Source organism: Mycteria americana, chromosome 6, assembly GCF_035582795.1.
Source record: "Mycteria americana isolate JAX WOST 10 ecotype Jacksonville Zoo and Gardens chromosome 6, USCA_MyAme_1.0, whole genome shotgun sequence".
Lineage (NCBI taxonomy): Eukaryota > Metazoa > Chordata > Aves > Ciconiiformes > Ciconiidae > Mycteria > Mycteria americana.
In genome coordinates, this window is record NC_134370.1 from 16,671,853 (window position 1) to 16,696,260 (window position 24,408).

A 24,408-nucleotide genomic window follows, 5' to 3' on the forward strand; every position below is an offset into this window, starting at 1 on the left:
TTATGGTGAGTTGACAAAAAAATTCAGCTCTCAAAGCCAAGTAGGACATCTAAGTTACACATCAACACTGCCAGCACATGAAAGATGAAGTGGAGGTTATGGTGTTTCAACATTTCTGCAGGACACCACTTCCTACGTAGTACAATTGCTGTTAGATGATGTCTCCATCTGTTTTTTCCACTCCTCTTACAGAGAAGAGAAAAGATGATACTCCTGTTGCATTTTCCAGAAGCGACGGCAAAGTGGCTGCACAGGGGAGACTTGCAGGGAGACAAAGGATGTTCCTTATGCCCTGAGGACCATGATATTTTATGGGAGGGAGAAGAGGGGGAGAAAAGAGGACTAGACAAGAGCCTAGTATTCATTAACAAAGGAAGCTTTCAGAAGCTGAATCCAGCAGTGTGGAAAGACATCAGAGGCCACCAGGCAATCTTAACTCTTGAGTTGAGTTTACTAATGAAAAATTTCCTGGTTTTCTTTGACCATTTTTTGTGTACGGTCGTAGTACAGGCGTTTCAATGTCTAGCTGGAGAATTGTATAGATTAGTCTATCTGATGTGGTGGTCTGTCACCCTCCTCTGTTATAACTAGGTTAGGGTGGTGGTCATGTTTCGACAGTGGAGTAACTGTCAGAGTAGGAAGAGGAACAGGTAGTCAAACTACAGAGTTCTTAATTTCTTGATTTCTTTTTTCGTTGGTTACACTAACAAAAGGATGTGAAAGTTTCAGCCCACAGCCCGCAATTCCCCACCCTAATACTTCCAGGCCGGTACATAACGCTAATGCTCTTCACCCGGTTCTCCTGAGCACAGAGGGGTGTCAGTCATTAGTCTGCAGCAATGTGCTGTTTGGCTCCCTTTGCTACTGTATGTATGTTACAGGAAGCAGCTTGCTATGTTACCTGTGTAATAGACTTTGAGTTCAGCCTCCTGCCTTGCAAGGACAGGCTAGTCCTGCAGCTGTTAAACTTTCCACAGCAATTAATATGCACAGAGCTGTTACATACCCTGCCTGTGCTTGATATGCGGACAACCATGTAGGTCACTTTTGAAACTTCGTCATGGGATAGCCACAGGTTAGTCAGAGTAATGTGCCTGTATGCTTCAGCCAGGGAGTCTTGTGGCCAGAAGAGCCCTCTCTTAGCCTGTGCCTTGTGTCCTGCAGTCTTGGGCTTCTTAAGAAATATGTAAATATATTGGAATACACAAAGTGGATTGTGATTAGACCTTACTGGCTTTGTTTAATGCTGATAGCAAACTGGCTTGCTTGGCTCTTGGCTTCTTTGGCAGTTATTTTGTCCTTTTTGTGAACAAGTTGAAGATAAGCTAGTGTTATAGCAGACCTTGTCTCAAGTTTGGTCATTTCCTGGGTTAAGATTCATAATTGTGGCAAAAATGATGAAAGCTGCTTTCTAGGTGATGCTTTATCACGATCTCTAGATGCATTTCTGAAAACATGCCATTGTATCCTTTGCGTGAAGAAAACTTTTTGCAGAGGTGGACACTTAATAACTTCCATTTTGCTCTGCAAAAGCAAGAGAATAGGAAAGCATGGAGGTCATTTCCTTTTCTGACCTAAGAAAACTTAAAAAGAATCTTCTTAAAGCAGTGATTCCATTTACATCCTTTAGAAAAGGAGGAGCATAGCTACCTTATCCCTAGCTTTCTCTCTTATATGTTGAAGTGATTAGTGAAACTTAACTTTATATGATACTATAATCTCTCTTCTGGGGTTTCTCACAAGGGTTGTCTTTATTTCTTATGGAAAAAATAGTCATCTGATAGTCTTCACTTCAAAAACAGGCAGTGTGGAAAAATTATCTTAGAAAAAACTTCTGCACTTTTGTTTCGATGATCATTTCTTGATCTAATTGACCTCACTGCTGAGTAAGGGGAGTGCCCCTTGCTGGTTTGAAATGTCCTTTGGAAAAGTTGTACTCCTATTCACGTGGAGGTGGAATGTTTCAGTGACCTTAGTGGTTATCATTTATCTGCATACTGTAGCTTACTATCTTTCAAAATATTACAAGATTGAGTGAAGGATGGAAAATTGTGAGGGAAAAATGAAGCGTGAAATGCTGGTTATGTGTAGGTTTAGGTGAGTATCCATACTTCAAAATGTGTTGTGTAGGACAGGTATACTGAGCCTTTGTAAAAATGAAGTGTCAAAGTCTCTTGGAGGGGAAAAAAGTAACCTTTTCCCTGAAATGTTTCCCATGAATGTTTAGGTTATTGTAGCTTATACTTGGGGGACAACATTGTAGCAAGTATAACACTAATTTTGGTATTTCTGGTTAAATGCTTAACTACTGCCTGAACATTTCTCTTGTTTTTTATACTTTTCTGTTCTTCTTGTCATCCTGTGCATTCATACAAAGTAATAAAAACATAATAATCTGGAACTGTATGGTAAGATGCTACGAGAACCTAGTTCTCATATCTTGCAGGAGTATTTTTGTAAACTCTTCACAAAATCTAATCCCTTGGTCTTGCGTCTGCAGTTTTTCTTTAGTGATGTGCAGCTATTTGGGAGTGAATGGCTTCAGTGCTCAGTTGAGATAGGCCATGTGGAGGTCCATTTTGCATATGATCTTTTGAAATCAGCAGGAATGCCATATCTATCTCTTGAACAAGCCTAACCCATTGAGAAAAGAACTGTGTTTTGCCAGGGCTCTGTTAAATCAGTGGTTTTCAACCTGGAGTTGGCAAGAAGCAACTGTGGAAAAACAAGCCTATTGCCAATAGTTTAAATTGCGTGGGGTCTTTATGCTTTTCAGGAGCCCACAGTTTGAAAATTACTGCTCTAAATGATTTGTAAACAAGGGCTGTTTTTCCTTTCCAAAGTGGCTGTAGGTGTTAAGGAGTATGAGCTGATATTTAGTCATCTATTAGATTAGGATTGAGCTTTATCTTTCCTTTCTCTTCTCGTACCTAACCATTTAAAAGTATATTTTATCCAAAAATGGGTATCACGGAGGAGACTAACCCTGGAAAACTTCAGCTTGAAAGCTAACTTCTGGAAAAAGGTTAGAGTGGCATTAAATAGGTCTGTTTTTAAGTGCTGCACTCCTTATACTCAGGGCTTCTGTATTTTCCCTTCCAAGAACCTTGCTGTGAAGGCCAAAATCCCGCTACAGAGTTTGTGTTGGATCTAAAGATTTCATTAGCACTCCTCCCTTACATGGTTTTGAAGGGAACTTTGAATACATGGGCTTGAGTGTAAACTGATGTAGTCTCAGTGCTGTGCGTTGGCACATACCCTGAAACAACAGGTAAACTGCCTTTCTGGTCTCAAGAGGACATGGATTTATTTATTTTAGGGACTAAAAGGTGTTTAGAGTATGGAATGGACACTGAGCTGTTTAGTAATCCCTAGGTACACTGCTGTTCTGGGTATCAAAGCCCAAACAGTCTCCACCCTGACCACTGTTCCAGCTCACTCTTATTTTACTAGAACCATAGCTGAGGTCACAGGCTGGGTGCCCTAACAGTACAAAATTGAATATAGAGTTCAGAGGTTACTCTGCTCAACAAGTTACTCAGTTTCAAATTAGATTAAAAATTGACTTCGTAAGTTAAAGATGTTGCAGAACTGCAGTCTACTTTGCCATGGAGGCTGCACTCCTTGCCTGTAACAAACAGATTGGTTCTTGTTCCTAAATCATCTGTTTGCCTGTGACTAATCTTGAATTCGTATCTTCCTGCTGCTTGTACTTTGAACTGAATTTTGTGCTCCAAATAAGAACAGCAGATAGGGCTTTAAATATTCTCAACCCCTCGTAGCCCAAGGACTGCTCCTGCCCCTAGGATAGGAAGTGCCTTATGCAGCTTTATATATAATGGGAGATGGTGGAGGGGAAGGCATGCAGGCAGAAGTCGATCACAGCTGCTTTGGTCTATACTTACTGGCATGTTGATGAACTTTAGCAGCTAAATGTGCTTGTGATGACACCTCACAAACTTCAGAAAGTAAGAAGCTATTTTTGGAAACTTTTCTTTTCTTTTCTTTTTTCAGGACTAAAACTACTAAACCTACTTTAAAAAAAAAGTCTATGCAAAAACACTAGTTCCCAAGAAACCATCACTTTCTGCCTACCATGCTTACAGGCGTTTCAGCATCCTAACCCTAAATCCTGCTTGATGTTCTTTTCTGTCTGTCCTTCTTCTAGTATCTGGAACTTGAAGGGCTTTCCATTGCTGTAAGGGAAGAATATGTTCTTTCATATTCAGTTTGAGGGAAGAGATGAGCGATTCTTTGATCTCATCTTTAAGGCAGATAGATCTTTGCTTGCAGCATGCCATGGTGCTGCCTAGGAGGGTTTTCATGATTCTGCCTGTAAACAGCAGACAAAGCTAATTTCAGATCTGGTTTGTACTGGCAGACTTGCAGGGTTCAGAGTGCTGAATTTATTGCATAGTTTTGAGATTCTGTTGGTGGTGGCAAAACTTAAAAAAAAAAAAAAAATTTTTTTTAAAAATTCTTACTCTGAACACTAGTTTGTTGCCCCATGGTTTTGCCGGTGCAGTTATATCAGGGTCTGTTTGTAAGCTGGGTCCTGAAGTCAAGGTTTGATAAGCCTTGGCTTTAGTGAGAGGTCCTAGGTTAGGCTGAGCAGGGTGCATGGGACCTTAGCTGTGAGTGGGCCAGAACAAAAGCCATGGATGTGGGTATGTGGAGGAATCCATACAAGTGGTGTCCTGTGCCTCTGAGCTAAAAACAGTCAATTTGCAGTGGCTGCGAAAGGGCACTGGTGCCGGCTGGAGCAGCTGGTGGTTAGGTGTGACAAGCAGGGCTCTCCTGTGGACAAATTCCTGCTTTCTGTCAGCATGGCAGCCAGCATGCAGATGGGCTTCGGCTGTTAGTGCAATAACTAGCTCGCTCTCTGCTGTCAGTCCACGCTCAGCATAGGGTTGGGGGCTAAAACTGAATGAGTCAGATGGTCTTGGGAATATGATATTTTGCTTCAGGTGGCCTCACAGAACGTCATAAGCTTACTCTCATTTTCAAAACGATGCCCAAAATACTTGTCTACAGGCTTTCAATCTCCTTGGTAATGCATTCTTTTACTCAGGTGGCTCCTCCCTGTTAGTTGTCAGGGGAGGTAGACAAGATAGAGCTGAATATGAGCTAACAGGACATCATAGCCTTGAAATATCCCAAGAGTCTTTCGTCTCAGAACCCGTGAAGGAAAATGTATGTTTCTCTAAAACTAGGTCTCTTTTGAAAATCCAGATTTAGCATAAATGAGGGTCAAACTTCACTAAGAATGCTTTTAGAAAAGGAGATGATAAAGTTTAATAGCTGTATAATTACTTGCCTTGTTTGAATGCACTGAAGGAATGTAAAAGTGCATCTAAAACAAAAAATTAAAATTTTTGTTGTTCTGCCTCTGGATTAAGTGAGCTGTGAGTACCATACTAGATGGTATAGTTAGTTTAGTTGAGAGATGTTTCTGTGAAATCCAGAGACAAGAAAAAGGGAAGGTCAACCAGAGCAACAAAATAAATTTCGCATAAAAATATAGCCTTAAATAGGTGGGTTTTAGTGGTGTGGTGGTTGGGGTTGTTTTGTTTTGTTTTGGGTTTTTGGTGTGTGTGTGTGTTGTGTTTGGTTTTTTTTTTTGGTTGGTTGTTTTTTTCTTTTTTTTAATGGGGTGGGGTAAGCGTAGCTAAGAGACCTGTCTGAAGGGAAATCATGGCTATTTAGTTTTAAGGTACTGGAACTATAGACTAAACTGTGACAGTTTTACAAATACAACTTAAAGCATTTTTGGGAAATAGGCAAAATATTTCCCACTCTAGGTGAAAAACATTTTCAGGTAGGTACCTGTCATCTTCCCATGAGAGAGAAAGAAGTATATTCGTTTGAAGCCTTTGCTTATGAAAGTTCTAGCATAAAACTTGGGGGGATAGTGTTTGGGGAGAGACTGGTGGGAGAAAGCAGGCAGGTTCTGTGGTTTAGGTGGTTGGCTTTGTTTTTTAAGCTTAGAAAGCCACATAGAAGTTATCTGGAAAAAGCTATTCTAAAAGCTTATTATTTTCAGTTAATGAGTTAAGGGTTAGGACAGCATAGAGGTTTGCCTAGATAGATGCATCAGAAAACCTTTCTTTTAAGGAAATAAACATCAGAAAATGGTCCTCAAGAATGATCCTCAAGAACAGAACCACTGTTGGCTTATGAGCCATGAGTTATTCTTTTTTCCAGAATAAAGTTAAACATTATGCTATCTATTTTTTTAACTGTATTGCATCACAGTAATGTAAGCAAGTTTGTAGAGGGGTCAGATTTCTGAAAAGGCATGAAATTATTCTCTGCGCAAAATCACTGTTTTAGTGGAAAATATTGAAATTTATTGATTAGAGTTTATATATCCTAAACTTGATGTCTAGTGTGTGTAGAAGATGCTACAGGAAACATTGAGTAAATTTTTTTTCCCTTTTAAATAAAGGAAAGGTTATACTAGAGCAACTGTAATAAAGCATTTCACCCTGACTTTGAAGAAACTGCAAGTCCACCTACAGACCTTGCCAAACTGTGCAAATTTGTGTTGCATTTATAGTAGATACACATTTGGGCAGTAACTCTGATGGTAATTTCTGAGAAATCACAATTTTATGTCATTTAACCTAAATAAGAGCAGTATGGGAGAGTACAGTTTTTTAATGCTGGCCAATATAGAAGATCCTTCAGGAAAAGTCTTGGTTCCACCACAGGAAAATAGAATACATGTCCAAGGGATGCATGCCAGTGGAAGTGAATTTTCTTGTAAAAACACAGTTCATGGTTACACAGCAGTTTTTAATCTAGTGTAGATTTAAAATGCCACAGAGAAGGGTGATCATACCATCCCTTTGTGCTATTGCCCTCACTTTATGTAGATGCGTGGTGGGCTGGATCAGGGAACTGATCCCTGAACCATCTTGTCATCTTACCGTGCAAATGCAAGATGAGTGAGCATCTGGGGGGGGTGGGGAGGATGAGCGGGATCAGCCCTTTCAGTAGAGAGGTGGATTTATCACAGATTAAAATGCCAGGTGATCAGTAATCATAGATTCAAAACATGGAAGACATGCTGCAGAGTGGACTTCCCTGTCTACAGTAACCTTCAGTTTGCAGTAACCTGTCTTCTAGTAACTTTTGGGTTACTAGATAAGGGATAAGTGAATTGTGGAATTTTGATTCGTCTTACTCTGCTTCTTGTAATTAACAATGTACATAGTATATTTTGCAATCATACATTTTACATGCATACACACCTTACTGCTGTTGAATTTTTTTCCCTCCTTTAAAGCACTTGAGTCAGGCAAGCCTCACTCTGCTCTTGATGCTACCTTGCTAGTGAATGTGCCTCAAGTTGCAATATGTCTCCAGTGAGCAGATAAAAATCTTTTATCCAATGTGTGTGTTCTTCATTAAAATTAACAGAAAATTACAGATAAACTGATGCTGTAATGGAGACATTAGGATCATCACTAGTTGCTGTCAGCAAAAGGTGGTTTCCAGAGATCAAAACAGCTGAATCTATCTTTATATCCCCTAGTAGTGGTTCTCATAGGTATTTCTTGGTTCTGGTTCCTATAGCATAATGATAATCTTAATTCTTCTCCTTTTGGATTAGAGTCAACACACTTCTGCATGTTAGCCTAAAGGAAGGGTTTCTGTTTACCCGTTTGGGTGATCTGCATGTTTGGGCTTTAAGGAAATGGCAACAATCCCTGCTAGGGTACCATAAACCTTTAGGTTTATGATGCCAGTTGGAGAGATGGGCCAGTGCTGAATCAGCATGTTTAGGGGCAGCACTTTCCCAGATGGGAGAGGCAGTAGATTTCTAGTCATGGAAACTCCTGAGGGTAGTCGACCCCTCATTACAGCAGACCGCTGTGAAGCATTCTTGGTTTAGTTCAGTATCTTCCCTTTTCACCAAGAAACAATCCCTACCACAGAGGATATGTGGGCTAATGACGAGATGTATGAGTTGAGCAGGTTTGGATGGGGCTTTCTATGTGGTCAGCCAGTCAGGATGCATATTCATCATAGCTACTGGTTTAGGAATTTTGTGTTTAAACAAGGTTGAAAGTTGTCATAGGGCTTACTTCCAAACAGGAGTCACCAGGGCAAAAAAACAGGTAGAGCTAAGGGCAGTTCAGCACTTGTGCTGAATTTGTCTGATGAGATTTGTCTGCCAGCAACTCTGACAGTTGACCAAGGAGCACAACAGAGCTATGTCAGGCCAGCGTGGTGTTCAGCAGAGAGAACTGGAATAAGAATCCTTCCCAAAACACATCTATTTGCACATTCAGCAGTAGATCCTTTTGCCTTCCATTGGAGCTTTGTGATCCGTGTGGTGATCTCTCCTGCAGGAGCATGAATCTGGGCTGCTCCTGTATGCCTTTTTTGTTGTCAGCAGCATACTGTGCAAAACCTATGCAGCACATAGTATTGTTGGCTCTACCTCTTTTCTGTTCTAGTACGCCTTGATTCTCCAGCATCTTCACTGTAATACGCATCTCCCGTGTTTCTCACTTAAAAGGAGTCCAAGGCAGTTGCACTTACTCTGATTTGTTAGATGTGTATGCTCTGTTCTTGAACAGTCTCTTAAGCAGTAGCTATACTTCTAGTTCCTAAGCGGATGTTCTCTCAGATTTGGTGGGCATGCTTTTCACGATGGCATTGCTTAAGGCAGCCCCTTGTGTGGCCACTTACACTTTGCCCTTACTGGAACTGAGATTCTGGGCTAGTTAAACCTTTGTCTTAACCCTGAACAGCCATTCTTATGCAAGGTGAACTTGCAGAAGTTACTACTTAAAAAAAAAAAAAAAGGGGGGGGGGGTGGAGTAGGGGGGGAGCGAAATCACTTGTCTTGTCCCTTATGCAGTCTCATGAACTCACACTGGTGTAACTGATGGAGTGCAGGGGTAGGAATGAGAGATGGAGCAGAGAAGGGAAAGGCTGCAAAACCTGCTGAAAGATATGCTCATGAGACTGTGCTTTGAATCCATAGGCTTAATTGGAGTTTGCCTCCACAAGTTTTGCCTCGTGCTAGAACGAATCCTTCAAAAGGGGCAAAAGATTACATAGATACTTTGCCAATGTTCCCTGGTGCAAAAAAGCAAAGATTCATTTTTGTCATGTCCAAAGCCTCACATCTTCCTAAAATGCATTGAGTTCTTCAATGAAATGATGTGGTTCTCGGTTCTGCACTGGCCCTATAGTTTGAACTACTTTAAAATGGTACTACAATACCCTTAAAAGCTGTGTTTCATGTGCCTTTGGCTTGAGGGATGCCTGGGAATCTGTCATTTGAATCTCCATTGAAATATGCAGGACTAATCAGTCTCTACCAAAGATGAGGCAGACTGGTAGGAACTGTTTCTTTGTTCTTGCCATCACACCACAAGCAGAAGCTGTAGATGTTCATAGGATGACTTATTTCAGAAATCACATAGCTTAGCAGTTGTCAAGAGGAGGGAAAACCTTCAGTCTCCTGTTTTCATGTGATGATGATACGCATAAACTGAAGCACAAGCCTCCATGCTGGAGCTTGTCCTAAGATTCAGCAACATGATAGGCAGAAAGATGGCTTCTTTTAAAAGGATTTGGGGTTTGTTTTTTTTGTTTGGTTTTTTTTTTCATTTCCTTTTTGATCTGTGGACTGTCCTGAGTATAAAGCATCTACATGGTTCTCTCACTGAAGGCTTGTTACCGAGAGTAACAAACCCTGAAAGATTAGCCTATTCTGTTAATTTGGGGATGAAGCAGAATAAATGGTTCTTAGTTTGTGCCTGGAAGTCTTTCTGAAGAACAAAGGCTTGACAGTCCTTGAAGATGTATGCTGGTTACTTAAATTTCCGCATTTATATTTATGTGGCTGCTGGGGGTGGGGATCTTCTTGTAGCCTTTCTAAAGGTAGAATCAGTTCTTTCCTCCTGTTGCCCTTGCCCTTAAAGCTGGATAGTGCAGACATCTAATGTGATGGATGAGTGGATGTCATTCTCAGGAAACTAACTTTAAGGCAAAAGTAAAGGGTTTTTATTCTTTTTTATTTTATTTTATTTATTTTAGTAGTCGAACTAGCTGTTTTGGCTTCTTCTCTCAAGGACCACATGAATAAATCTGAACAATACGAGGTTGAGTTGCACCTGTAAAAATGGATTCATTTTGTTAGCTTCCTCCTGTTCTGCACAAAGCCACGAGCAGCAGAAGTACTGGAAGAACCTGCTGCGTAGGCTTATGCTAACCGTATGTTAACTTTGCTTAAAAAAAATTAAACCCTACCTCCTGCAGAACTTGATTTGCCATTGAGAAGAGCTTTCGACTTGCTGAGAGTGAAGGGGAATTTTTCAGTCGCTGGCAATTGTGCAAGGAGATGGCTATTGTTACTGGCTCAAAGACTGTAGAAAGAACTTTAATTTCCCTGCTCTGTTTGATGCCTTTGCAACTCTAAACTGTTTTTCAACACAAATATTCGACTGACTGTCCACTGTTGCTGCTTCTAGGTTTCTTTCATTTTACTTTTTCTTCCCCTGTCCCCGTGTTTCCTCTACATTGAGTGTTTGAAGTTATTTTTCATGCGACATTTTTGTTTCCAAACTAATTTTGTTTTCTCTCTAGGTCATTTATGTATTTGTCTTCACTAATGTTTGCAACATCTCCGAACATAGTATCCTCTGTGAATTTAACTAACATGCTGTTTACCCTTTCTTCCAGATCCAGTTTCTGATCCTACTTCCACATTTGGGAGTATGCAAGGGACAAACACATCTCTTTGCGTAGCTTGACTGGATATCCCAAGACTAGGATGTTAGTATATTTAAACAATTTTTTGCATTAAAATGTTGCCAGTATCTTAATTGCACATAGATTATTATTTTTTGAAATGTCATTAGCTTTATTGGCGTTATGCATATTCAGAAGCCTGCTGGTAGAAACAGTTTTTCTGCAGTCTGACTAGTGCTTATTGGTGACTTTAAAATGGGTGCAGGAGTAGGAAGAATTTCAGGGTTGCTTTTTAAATGAGCCAGGCTTATTTAGTGTTATAGCTTTAGCACTCATTCCTGAAAATCTTGGCTCTTTGTCTAATAAGATTAACTGTAGGTTAATCCAAGAACATATAAAATCTTTAGACTGTGTTCAAGATATTTATGAAAGACCACTTCAGACTTCTGAATGCATGAATACAGGCCCTAGGAGAGCTTTTCCAATACTTGAAATAGTCAAATATCTTTAGAAATACTTGCATCAAATAAGTGTTAACAAAAAAAATAAAATTGCACACTGAAGTTTTTTGAATCCCTGCATCACAGGTCACGTTATTCTCGTACTTGTATGGAACCAGTTGTCTGGAAGAGTAAAACTAAAGAGAGCTAAACTATTTTTGCAGATTTGATAATGCAGCTTCCTTTAAAATGTGTTTTGTGATTGTGTAGTTATTGCAAAATGAGGTATTGCATGTTTTCTGTTATGTAAGCTATTGTCTGGCAGTAATTAGCAGTTCAAAGAAAAAGTAGTCAGCATTAAACTAATGTGCTATTTTTAAAAATGTATTTTTGACTTGGCCACCTCTTGGAGTGTCTCATGTATTCAACTACTATTATATTTAATTGAATTACTTATTGAAACACTACTATAAGCAACTATTTAAATTACTGAAGTGACTTGGATGCTGAATGCAATATTGATTGTGTAGCTGTGGATTTTGCAGGTTCCTCTGCAGCCTTAGTTTTCCAGTGCACTTCCGTTCTTTTCCCCTTGTAAATGAAAGGAGCCTTCTCTTCATGTGGTTTGAATTTCTTCTGTTAAAACTGTTGCCGATCTTCTTGGCTGACATTTTAAAGTAATTGGTTATAGTTTCTCCACTTGGATTTTCATTTGTACTGTCCAGCTCTGTACATGGGTGATAAATTTAGGTAGGATTGTAGTTATTCTTTGGCTTAGCTACTTTGACAGATGTTCTCAGAAGAACTAGTGCTAGGAAAGTGCAGTGTTTTGCAACACTTGTTCTAGTATCCCGCTGCATTTTGTTTTAGTGGCCGATTTCTTCATTCACCCCTTCTGGTGTTATTTCTGTGGTTTTATAGAAAAGCAAGCGTGTTATGGTTGCTTACAAGCTTTTGAAGGGAATTTGAGACTTGTTGAGTGCTACTGTTTATTTTATCAAATCTGATGAAGCACAATAAGTTCTAGAAGTCTAATATTCCTTGAGCCTGGAAATGTTTCTAGTGTCAAAGAACACTGTTAAAAAAAGTCAGCTATATCTGAAATAACCTTCAGAGGATTTAAGGTATAAAATTGACAGTAGTGGGGAACAAGGCACTTTGATTAAATTGTTATTAATGCTTCTTGCACACACTGGCTTCGGCAATTTATTGTTCACTCTTTATGCCATACTTTCTTCCTTACGTGTGCATGATACTCTTTCTTTTAGAGAAACTTATGTATGAAGAATTCTGTAGGGAAAAATGGAAGATAGGGGAGGGAAGATATTTACAAATTTAAGGGAAGATATTTACAAAGTGTCATGGACATCAACCTGTTTTGTAACTTTGAATATGTTAGTGCTACTCTAGACTTTTAATCCCTTAGGATCAGTTGGTTAGCATGTAGCCTGCAGAAGCGCAGTTTGTATCAAATTCCTTCACTGTTTATATGGCTGTACTGCTGGCCATTCCTAGCGGTGGATTAGGAAATCCATTTCTGAGGTTTTGCTCTAAAAGGACTGTTCAGAAATAACAGAAAGAGCTGCTTTGGGTATAAGTGGACAAGGACCCTCATCTTAAAAGCTGAAGTTTTCTAGCAAAGTGGCACTCAAAACTGTGAAGTTTTTCTGTTGTTTCTTCATATAGAGGTTGTTACAGATATTTCAGTCTCCAGTGAATTTAACAATACAACATAGTGTGGAATGCCAAGCTTGAGAAGCTTTGTGTGTAGGTTACCTGGAAAATTTAATTCAGATTTTGAACAAAGGACCTGTGGTAGGCAGTTTCTTAGAAGGCTGAGTGTTCTCCCAGTGTTTCTTCGCTTAGCACCAAAGAATTGTTTTTAGATCTGCTGAGCATCCTAAACAGGGACTTCATTCTCTGAACAGGCCTGAGGCAGTGACAGGTCTGCGAAGACCTTTTTATTGAGATACCAACTGGAAAATTGGAGCAAGGCTGGCTGTTCTAGAAGGCTGATCTCTAGATGTTTGTAACAGTTTGATGTCCTTGAAAGGAAACACGTAATTTGATTAACTGTGAGCATATTCTGAGATTCTTCTGTAATTCAATGACATTGAGAAAGCTGGTGTGCAGAAAATGTGGGACTTCCGTCTTCTCTCAAGTTCAGATCACCCATGCTGCTCTCAAGCAAAGAACTTCAACTAGCCTGAAAAAAAAGTTGTGAGGGAATAGGGTGGCCTCAACCAAAGTACAGTGGATTAAATGTTTGACTTCCTTAATTATGAAAGCCCAATAACATGCTGTGCTTCAGGAATTCTAGAAGGTCTGGAGTAAATGAGATGGAGAAGACTGGGCAGTGTCAAAAAGCTGCGCAGAACTGCTTGACTTGAGGAAGACTTAAAGATGATGATAGGAGCTTAAATTACTGTGTATATGACTCAGTTAAGTGCAGTGTAAACTGTTAAAGATACCTGTCGACACCAAATTCACTGTAGCTACCCAGGAAAGATACTTGGGCATAACTTTGAAATCCTGACTAGCCATCATAAAAGATGTATTCTCTATCATGTTACTTTTGCATTGACCAAATTCCAAGGTTTTTGTTCTGAATATGATCTTCAGCTCTGATCCAGTACCTACTTCAGATGTCTGTCTCAAAACGGAATAAAGGAAAGGCAATCTGAAAGAGTGAACAAGGGAGTCAAACAGGTCTTGATTTCAGCAGTGTTGCTAAGCTGTCCCTAGTCCTGCCGCTTGTTCCTGCTGACACAACTGGACTAGGCCAGGAAATTGTTCCTGTCTAGAAATAATGCAAGCAAAACCGATTATTTTTTCATTGTCTTCTGTATGCACCTGTACAATTGTTTGTATTGCCAGTGAAAAGGGAAGAGCGTTAATAGGAATGCCTAACATTAAGCAGCCTTTCTTATGTCCCGTGTTGCTGTCAAGAAGGAAAAAGAAAAGCTCAGTGTAACCCCAGTTGTAGCTGGACGCAAAATACCCTAAAGAAACTGGGTGCTTCTCCTGTGAAGCACATCTGCAGGCACAGGTTTTGGAATTGGTGATGTGTATCTGAAGCAAAAAAGTTACTAAGATTCAAAGAGCTGCTACATGCAATGATGGCAAACATTACATGACATGAGAAGTGAGAGAGAGATTTATCAGTCACTTGCTCTTTGGGAAAATTTCCACTAAACCCCAAAGGTCAGGCTATCTTATAGCTGTTTACTGCAAGCTTCTTGCATCTGTGTGTAGTTTTTTTTAAAGAAGGTTCACTGCTCCTAGTCTACACTGAGTAATGCCTCATCACATCTGGCAATTTCAGTTCCCACAATTTATTTCAGCACCAAATTGTTTTGCTGCTATAATCTTTTGTTACAAAGTTGTCAGCAGCTGTGGTTATACTTCTCTGTTTCCAGAGGAACATCAGGGCTTGCAGCTTCTTTAGTGCATAGACGTAACCGGAGGTGTGAATGAAAGATGTGACTTCAGTGATGACAATTAGTCACTGTAATCTGCTTTGTAGCTAGTATGAATTCTATACTCATGTTTTTCAGTGTTAGGATACTTCTCCCTGTGTGCTGATCTTTGTTTTGGGGGGTTTTATTTAAGGTGGATAACTTTTGCCCCCTGCCCTGCTTTGTTACCCTTTAATTTTTGTGTAGCTGCCTGTATCACCCACTGACTTCACCTAGATCATCCTTTCTGTTGAGACAGAACTGAACAGTCCTTCTGAAAAGGCTAAAGATTCTTTTCCAGAGCTTCTGGGAAGCCTTTTCAAAACATCAGGTGTGCTTAATATTCACTGTAGTCATGATTCAGCTTTCTTTCTGTGATCTAGATTCTTCTTTTCTTCTGTTAGCTTCTCAATCAGAATTTAGATATACTCACTGATGTTTTAGTGAAATAATCACTTGACTTAATAAAGTGGTGTGTCTTTGCATATCATAAGATTTTTCAGGATGCTGTTAGCTCGCTGGAGTCAGAAGGCATACTTTTCATGTGGGCACTTATGTAATGTCTTATGACAGAGGTTTATTTAACATCAGACAGACTTTTACAATCACAAATAATAGAGTAAAAAGGCTCTTGGCAGTTTTTACCTTACAGGTAAGCTGAGTATATTCACCTCTCAACTAAGAAACATTCAATAAACTTTCACAGGTCTATGCTATTTGTTGAAGATCATCAGATTTTCAATGATGGGTGATGTAACTATATTCAGTTTCCTAAGTAGAATCACATTTTCATTCCCCTTTGCAGACTCCTGTATAGATTTGAAGATCTCTGTAGAGATGGCAAAAGGGGTATTTATAACATGAGAATAACATATTGAGTTAATTCAGCAACGACTGATGATATAACTGACCTCCTGTAATAAAGGAGGTGAAACCGAGTCACGCTCCAAGGGTTTGCTAGATCAAACCTCTGGTTTGGTAGAGGCTTTTTCTGCTGGCAGTCCTCGTTCAAATGGATTCAGCAGCTTGTGCTTACCCTTTCTGTGCTGTTTTTCAGCTGAATTGTTTCAGCTAGTCTGGTTTCAGTAGGTGGCTGTATGTTGCAGACAGAAAATGATGTAGGGCAGGACTGACTTGCTACAGGAAGGCAACCCTCTTCAAATAGGACTGCCATGGAGTACGAAATATGGCTAATATCTCAGCCAGTTTAACCCACACCTCTAACACGCTTCTGCACCATGCCAATACATATCTGTTGAGGCTGGAGTGGAAACCACTGGTATCCTGTGCTTCCACATATACAACTTTTGGGGGAGAGGGAGGGTTCCTCCATGGTTTAAACTGTCTTGGGCCTCTGCTATACCTACTTGTGGCAACACACCTGAGAGTACACCTGACTCTGGCTCATCTGTGGTATGAGCATTACTATGGCCATGAAATAAAGTGGAGCAGTGAATTGACCTTACTGGAAATCCTGTCTCTTCTGTGGGAGGCATTTTCCAGGCAGATCAATTCTGTCTACTGCAAGGCTATTCTTACGCTTGTGCTGGGGGAGCATGGGGTATGGGGATAAACACTGGGAGTTAATGAATGTCATCTTAACTTTGCTTGGCAGTGAAGCATTAACAGGTTGTCTCCAACAGGAAAAAAGTTTCTAGGTGTTTATTTTGCTGCAATAAATAATGCAACACTGTTGGATATGGAAAAAATTGCCTTGAGTTTGAGCAACGTTTGGGTCTCTACATAAAAACTTCTGGTCCATGATGTTTTGTGCTATTGAGCACTCTCATTCTTGGGCTATTTGGCTCTTTTAATCTGTCTATAAACTTTCTAGCTAGTTGGTATAGTTTCTTCTCAGTGAAAGTTGTACCTGGTTGCCTGCTGGAACTCCAGACCTGGAGGTTGAACAAATAAGAGCACTGTCTTTGAATTGAGATACTGAAAAACAACTCCCGCTTCAATTCTTAGTGTTAAAGTTTGTTTGTTTGGGTTTTGTTGGGGTTTTTTTGTTTGTTTGAGTTTTTAAAATTTAGATCTTATTCTACCGTTAAGTAAAAACTACCTTTTTAAGGATACATAGAAAGTTAGTAGTTACTGAAACTGTTCTGCTGTCATTCTTTGCCATTTTGTGATGTCTGTGTTTTCTGGTTTATTTTTTAAAGTAATAAAATTCAAGTATTTACATAAGAAGATTCCAGTCAGGTCCTGCATTGGTGGCGACTGGCTGTGAAGAAAACCAGATAGTCATACAATAAACCTCCTAATCTTGAGTTAAAATGTAAAACAAAAGCCTGCAACCCCTGACTTGAACAACTAGCCAGATTAGTGATGCAGTATCTACAGATCGGAGGATCTTCCCACCCCCGCAAATCCACATGAAGATTACGGCTCAGTCTGCCAGAGCAATTGCTGTGTCTTGAGGTGATGTTGAGACAGCCATTGCGGAGAGTCCTTTGCTTTTCTTGAATTCTGCTGCTGAGGCTTTTGATTAGAGATAAGAAGGTTGTATGCTTTCGTGAAATTATCTTCTTGATATCAGATCACACACACAAAAATACTCCTCATGGGAGGGGGGCAGGAGATGGTCCATATTATAGCAGGGCCTTTTGCCCTGCTATACTCTGTACTCTGGCAACAAGCTTTATAACTTGTCACTTCTGTTTTTTTGGGGGGTGACTTTTCAGTTGTAATCAGTGAGATAATCTGCCAGTTAGAGTGCTAACATAGGATGGGGAGACCTGTTTCCATTTCTCGTACTGCAAAACAGCCTGATAACTTGCTTTCTTTGCCTCTCCATTCTCCCCTGTAGAGGGGAGAGATCTACCCTCTTTTAGGGGATTTGGCAGGGCTTGTTTCTGTTGTGAAGGCAAGTGCATTGCAGCACTGTAGTTCAGATGTAGCTGGTTTTCTGTCATACTTAGCTCATTAACTTTTAAATGCCTTGCTACAAGTTTGATATTCCATCAGAGAAAATGTGCTTAGACTTGATTTTTGGAGGCAAAGGAATTGCTTGGTTGAGAGGGATGCTTGGAGAGAAGAGTGAGGATAGCCTGCTGCAGCTCCATCTTCTTTATTAAAATTACAGACCAGTAGTGGACTTTTAATGAAATCTTGCAGGATGGATGGTCAGAAGCACTTCTGTCAACAGTACTTGTCTGCTGCTGTAGTAGGGGATTTTTTGTCCCTTTTTTGATTTCTCAGCTTATTGCTGTGGTAAGTTACTGTAACAGTGAAATGGCTGTTTGACAAAACGTGTACCTTTTTGGCTTCTTGATTGCTTCAAATGAAACTGCTCTACTGGAGATGCTGTTTTACAGTGAATAAAGCATTAGTCTAAGGCCAAAGGGTTCTTTTTCCCTTGAGCTCCAAGGGCCTGTTTAGGGACCTCAGCAGGTGATACCATGTATTTTGTCTTGGGAACACAAGGCATTGTAGTGGGAAAAAAGCTCCAGAAGAGCTACGTATTGCTACGTAGGACTTGGTTATGCCTGTTCTTTTAAACAGTACCTATCTTAACATCCTTAGTTCTTTTCTGCTGTATGCATGTGTCTGTGTATTGTTCTTACAGAACCAGGTTATTGATCTTTAAGGTCCCTGGAAAGTCGTTGGATTTACTAAAGCATCTGTTGTCTCTGGAGCAGGGACATCTGCAGTAAGTCCCTGAGCAGTGCAGTTTCATTAACAAAAATGTAGAAGCATGAACTTTGAAAAATTACTGAAGATGCACGGCTTTTTCTTTCTTTGTTCCCCGGGAAGCTGAAACAAAGTTGTTTTCACTTGTAGTTGGAGTACTTAATTGGGCTCCATTCAGATAACAAGATCTCTCATCATAGGTGGATGGGAGGTTCTTTTATTTTGTTGCATGAATAAAAGAATATTCACAACTTTATAATTATATGCATATCCTGAGACTTGGTGTATATTAATAACTGTCCTGTGGCTTTTTTTCCCCTCCCTTGTTGCTTGGTCTTGCTTTTCTATTAAGATGCCTATGACTGAAGCATTCAAGTTTAATAGATTTTTGTCCTGAAAGAGACGGAATTCCCGTGTTACACGTAGACTGTAGGATTTTTCTGAATTAATTCCTGCTTCAAATCCCATAGCTGTGGATAAATATATCCAATCTTGACCAGAAAATCTAGGCATGAGAAATCCAATAAAAACCTGATGTGGTGGTGGTGGCTCTTGCTTCCTACTAGTTAATGAGACTCCTAACATGATGAATGTAAGTGCTGGGGGAGAGTACAAGGGGAATAGATCTTAGCGGCCAGCCCACGCTTCCCTAAATAACACCTCCAGAATCCTAGGCTAGGGAAAGCGTCGGTCTGGTCCCGGAGTTCATGTCTTGTGTTTTCAATTGGACCTTTGTAAAATTAAGAGTGTCTTATGTCTGGCTGAGTTTGATCAGCTTCCAATTTCAGCTCCTGGATCTGGGTATGTCTTTGAGAAGCTGTTTTTCCTGTTCCTAGATGTGTGTTTTGTGGCTTTCTCCATTCCCCTCCGCCCCCCTTTCAAAGTAGTGTTTAATTGCATTTGCTTTGGTAAGCAGCCTCTGTGACCTGGGCCTTTTGTTATTTACTGTTCTTCCTGTCTTTGTATCTCCTGCAAATTTAGTGACTGCTTTCTTCCAAGTGAACGACTAAAATGTTAAATGGTATAGGGCCAAGAACCAGTACCTGATGGACCTCACTAGCAGCAGTTTCCCATTGACACCAACATTTCAAGAGCTGTCACTTAATCGATTTTTAATCTGTTTTATATATATTTGGCTGATTCACGCTCCCCCCCCCCCCCCCGCCCCCCGTTCCCCTGGCTGGTTTTAGTCAAAATGTGTTGTGCCAGCCCAAAAATGTTACATAAATCTAAAAATATTATATCAAGCCTATTACTGTTGTTAATCAAATTTTTAGTTTCATAAAAGTCAAATTAAATAGTTTTTGTAAGCCCATGTTGATTGGCATTATTTTTGCTATTAATTCCTCAGTACTCCTCTGAGCTGTTCCTTGTTTTTGAAAACCTTTACCAAGTTGAGACCCCAGTACTTATCTGTTTAATGTTTTGAAATTTCAAAGGGATGATTGTTTTGTTTTGTTTTGTTTTCCTCCAGCCCATTGGAACTTTCTCAGTGTTCCAAGACTTTCTGGAATTAAACAGTGCTGCAAACATTCTTGGAGTAACTTTAAAAAAAAAAAAAAATTCACTTCCATAGCATTTTAAGACTGTTAACCTACAAATGTTAAATAACATCACCTTGATAGATTTTGTTGAATGATCGTATGCCATTCTATTGAATGTTTGTTAGTACGCTACCATAGTCTTACAGAATTTTTTTTTGTAATATGCATATGTACTGCCTTTTTGGTTTTATCTTTGCTTACTTTAAAGCTGTGTGTGTCTCTTTCCTCTGACCTTTGTAACATTTCTGAATTTTGATTTATGTTCTCTGCTCTGAATCCCCCTGCCCCTCTTCCAACATCTTGTCTCTTCTTTGCGCTTTCACTCTTAGTCACATTGTGGATTTGGGATTTTTTTGGGTTCTGTTTTATTTATTTATGTAACAGGTCAGATTTTTTTTCCTCATGATATTGTTTTGAGGGTTTCTAGTAAAAAGTTCTTAAATAGTTAAGAAATTGAAACAAAAGAGGTAGACAACTATTGTCTTAATTGATTTGACTCAACTTCCAGCTTTTTGAAGTTGTCCTTTTAAAGTGTGAATTGCTATGTATTAGGCTGATTGTTTATTATAAATAAATGCTGATGAATCAGTTGTCTTATTTTCTATTGCAGTCAGTCTACAATATCTACTATAATTAACTACTTCCCTGGCTAGTACTTATTTAGTCTATTGAGATCTAGCTTACAAATTGATATTCACAGATTAAATTGATACTCACAGATTAGCGCTGAAGAGTTGATAACTATGTATGTTGTTTTTTGTTTTTCCCCTTCAGGGCCCTTGCTATGTTGATTTTTTTTCTTTTTTCTTTCTTTTTTTTTTAAGTTCTTTAACAATTTATGTAATAGTAAAGATGTATTGTAGCCTTTCTTTTCTTTACTACCCTCAAAATTGTCTTCTAGTTAGTGGTACAAGCTTTACTGCTTTGACTAGATATGTGTGTAGGGCTGAATTATGTACTGAGTATTAAAGGGTATGTTTGAGCTGTGCTGTTGCAGGGAGAAAAAGCATTGTTTGAAATGCTAGGCTCTGTGTCAATGGCAGTCCAGAAATGCACCCCTATCTCCTTCTGAAGATCTTGCATTCCTGTTTTTTAAAGGGGAGAATGTGTCTTTGGCTAATCCACATTGCTAGAGATCAGCCAGTAAAGTTGTCTCTTGGACTATCAACTTCTCTAATAGTGTTGTCTCAAGGAGCCTGGTAGCTACTTAAACATTACAAGTGCTCTCAGTTTTAAGGCAAAAGATAATATCAGGATCTAACTGGATTTTTTTTTTTTTGCAAAGCTTGAAATTAAACTCTTGTGTTAAACTGTTAACCAACTAACTATGATTACAGTTTAAATTTATAACGTAAAATATTTGGTTACAGAAGGGAGGATGAAAATGCCAGAAAAGGTGAAAATAAAACTGTTTAGGTGCAGAGACAGAACTAGTGAAATTTGACCATGCTGAAAACTGCAGTCAACTTTTTTTTTGGTTGTTTTTGTTTTAATTTCTGTGCTTGTTACTCAGCATAAAAATGGCACATCCATATTCTGATTTTTGTCAGAGGACATTTTAGAGAATAATGTTTCTTAAATAGTGCTTTCCTTTTAGAGCTAACAGTTGTGAAATAGTAATGTGTGTGTAACAACCTCTGCATTTAAAAAGTTATTCCACCCTTGCTTCAGTACTAAGCGTTTTCTTTGTTCTTTCTGGGATCATCATTCCCCCCCCCCCCCCCCCCCCCCCCCCCCTGCTGGAAAGCCTTCTGAGATAGAGATGTTTTATGCTTTGTAAATGTTGTATTTTTAAAAAAAATAAAAACTTTTTTCTTAAATTCTTATACTAGCACCCAAAAGATGATTTTCCTTGTATAGGTCACCAGTAACATTAAAAGGGTTAAATGTATGGCTGCTTTAATTGTGAGGAAATTATCTAAGAGAAAGCTCTAAAATATTGGGATCTTCATCCCTTTTTCTCTCTTCTAATTCTATTATTCCTGCAACTTTTCCACTGGCCCTGCTCTTCATCTGCTGTGAACTGTCAGACACTGAAATGTAGATGATGAAAATATAGAAACCGGAATTTAGCAGAGGCAGCCATGTTAATTTCTGTTCCATTTGAAATGCAGGAAAATATCATCTGCCAAATGGAAAAGGACAATCGGTGGGAAAAGAAATGTTCTTTTCAAGCTTCTAAGAGCAGTGACAATGGAGAGAAAAAATACTATAAAAAGTAGGCAGCTCCTTTTTCAAGATTTTGTTTTCAATGTATTATGCATGATTAACTGTACACCATTGCTCTTTTGGAGTCCTGAACGACTGAATACTACATTGCAGGGCTTATACTGTCTTTACTGCATTGCACTTTGCATTTGGGGGAAAATAGGGCTCAGCTTCATGGCAGTTTTGCCAGTCTTTAGTATAGTTTTTGAATACATTCATACTTCCCTTATTTGCCTTTTTTAATGTCAAGCATTGCACATAAGATGTTCTGCTGTTGCTATGCAACTGCTAAATCCAATATTTAATATTAATAAAAACCGAGTGGCATTAGCATCACGGAGAACAGTGGGCTAGCAAACTATGATTGTACAATATCCAAGCTGTAAAAATTGGCAGGGACTTCAGTGTGCAATTGCATGCATGGCAAACTGTGGGGCATGAGTCATTGGCAGTTACTATTTTAAGAGTGGTGAATTTGAGTACAATTTCTGAGCTCTTTCGATTTTTTTATTTATATATACAAAATAGTTTTTTAAACAAAAAGATAAAGAATGAGGTTGGTTAGCTGTTTTCCTTAAGGCTTCATTGCAGATACAAATTCTGAGGGGTCACTACCCATAAAAGAGTCAACGTTATAAACCTATGGGTCAATACCCTGATTCTCCTATTTTTCTTCTAGGTCAGGTTGGTCGGTCCTTTCCCACTGTTCCTGCCACTTCCTGAAGCCTGAATTGGCTTTTTTTGGAGGCAGTGCTACTTCTCTGCCTGACAAGGTGCTGTTCAATGGGATGTTTTTCCAGTTTTTCCTCTTCCACCTTGTTTTCTGATCTCTCCCCTGTTTCTCTTTAGTCTTGACTGTTATTTCACCATCACTCTCTCACCTTTTTTTGGTTTTGTTTTTTGTTTTCCACTCGGTCCTCTCTGAGATTAGATTTTTAGTGTCAGCCTCTGATAGGCTTTAGGTCAAGGATCATGTTGTACCTGGCAATGCTTTGGCCATCTAAGTCGTGTTGCAGGCTGCAAATTCTGTAGGGTCTAGCATCTGATATCTGAAGAAGTTAGTGCACTGGCACTCTTCCTGACACCCAGAGGGGTGTAACGCTACTTGCCCTTTCCTTTTTGAAGACTACTGTCCAAAAGATAGCTTTGATATTAGATCTGTATATAGTCAGAATTATTTTAGAATTATTGCTCTTTTGCAATGTAATAACTGATTTCCTTCATAGCATGTGATCATTTAGATTTCAACTGGTTTCTTAAAATGGCTATTTCAGGTAGTTTATCTGTCCCCAGTGCACCCATGCAAGTTTCTCTAAATTTAAAACTGTATTTTTGTGTCTTAATTTTTTTTTTTCATTTATCCTTGTGCCTCTCAAAGATTCAGACAAGTAGGAGAAGCTGCCCTTAGCTATATGAAAACCGTTATTAAACCTACAAAGCAAAAGTATTAATGGGGGGGAAAAATACAGTAAGTTGTAGTCTTGTTTTATGGTCATATTGGGAATACATTTTTATAAGCAGGTGGAATTTGTCTGTCCCCCTTAAAGTAGTCTTTGTACTTTTCATATTTACTCTGCTAACCTGTCTTCTCACAGTACTGGGTAGTTAATAGCTCTGTAGATGTTACTGCCAGCAGGGGTTTAGTATAATATTGATTTAACATTTCCAAATACTGGCAGTAATTTTGGTAAAGGTTTTTCCTCTTTTGCAATAAACTAAAATTGGTTAGATTTATTTTAAGTGAGGCATAAATCATGGCATTGAAGTAAATTGGACTGTGTATCTTAGATGCGGACCTGTGATTGGAATTTGGTTCCTTAGTGGCATGGCACTACTGAATCCCTTTCCTTTGCGTTTCCTCTCTTCAAACTTGTAACTCTTCAGGAAACACTGATTCTAACGTTTGCTGAAATTCAGAAAAATAACTAAATGCCACTCAGATGGAAGAATGTATTTTTTTAATTGGGAAAATGTCCCTTATTTCATTTTGGAGGCTTAAGCAAGAGAATTTTTTATTGTACAGAAATTACCTGGTCACGTTGTAGAACCTACAACTTCCTATTTTATTTTCAAAATGGTTTATTTCAATGTCGTAATGTTCTTTGTTTTTAACCTAGCTATTTACAAAAGTACAGGAGTCGGTGGACTCTAGATTGTGCTATGATTTGTCAGTAGTTCAGTCATCACAATTGACCCATGCATCCTGTAATACTTAGAGAAAACACGTTGAGCTCTGTTCTTGGAACAGATAAATATAGAACTGCTATTGTGAATATTCTTGTAGTGACGTACTTAATCTAGAAAGCTAACAATTCTTTTATTTGCTTTTAGGGTTTGAAAGTATTCTAGAAGGCCTGTTTGGACCTGGATTATTAAAAGATCTCAGTTTGTTTAAAGGTATTCAATCTC

At 39.1% G+C, this 24,408-nt stretch overlaps 1 protein-coding gene across 8 annotated transcripts in view; it reads left to right on the forward strand.

The window, feature by feature from the left end:
• LCOR (ligand dependent nuclear receptor corepressor) overlaps positions 1-24,408 on the forward strand; it is a 101,028-nt gene that overhangs the window by 20,196 nt on the left and 56,424 nt on the right. For 4 of the 8 annotated variants that reach the window (XM_075504713.1, XM_075504722.1, XM_075504712.1 and 1 more), the window contains exon 2: positions 24,331-24,396. The exons of 2 other annotated variants lie outside the window; for them this stretch is intronic. In XM_075504713.1, coding sequence (XP_075360828.1) covers positions 24,331-24,396 — 66 coding nt within the window. Of the gene's footprint in view, positions 1-10,707; positions 10,801-24,330; positions 24,397-24,408 lie in introns of all 8 variants that reach the window. 2 more of the 8 variants (XM_075504715.1, XM_075504716.1) reach the window with 1 other exon arrangement.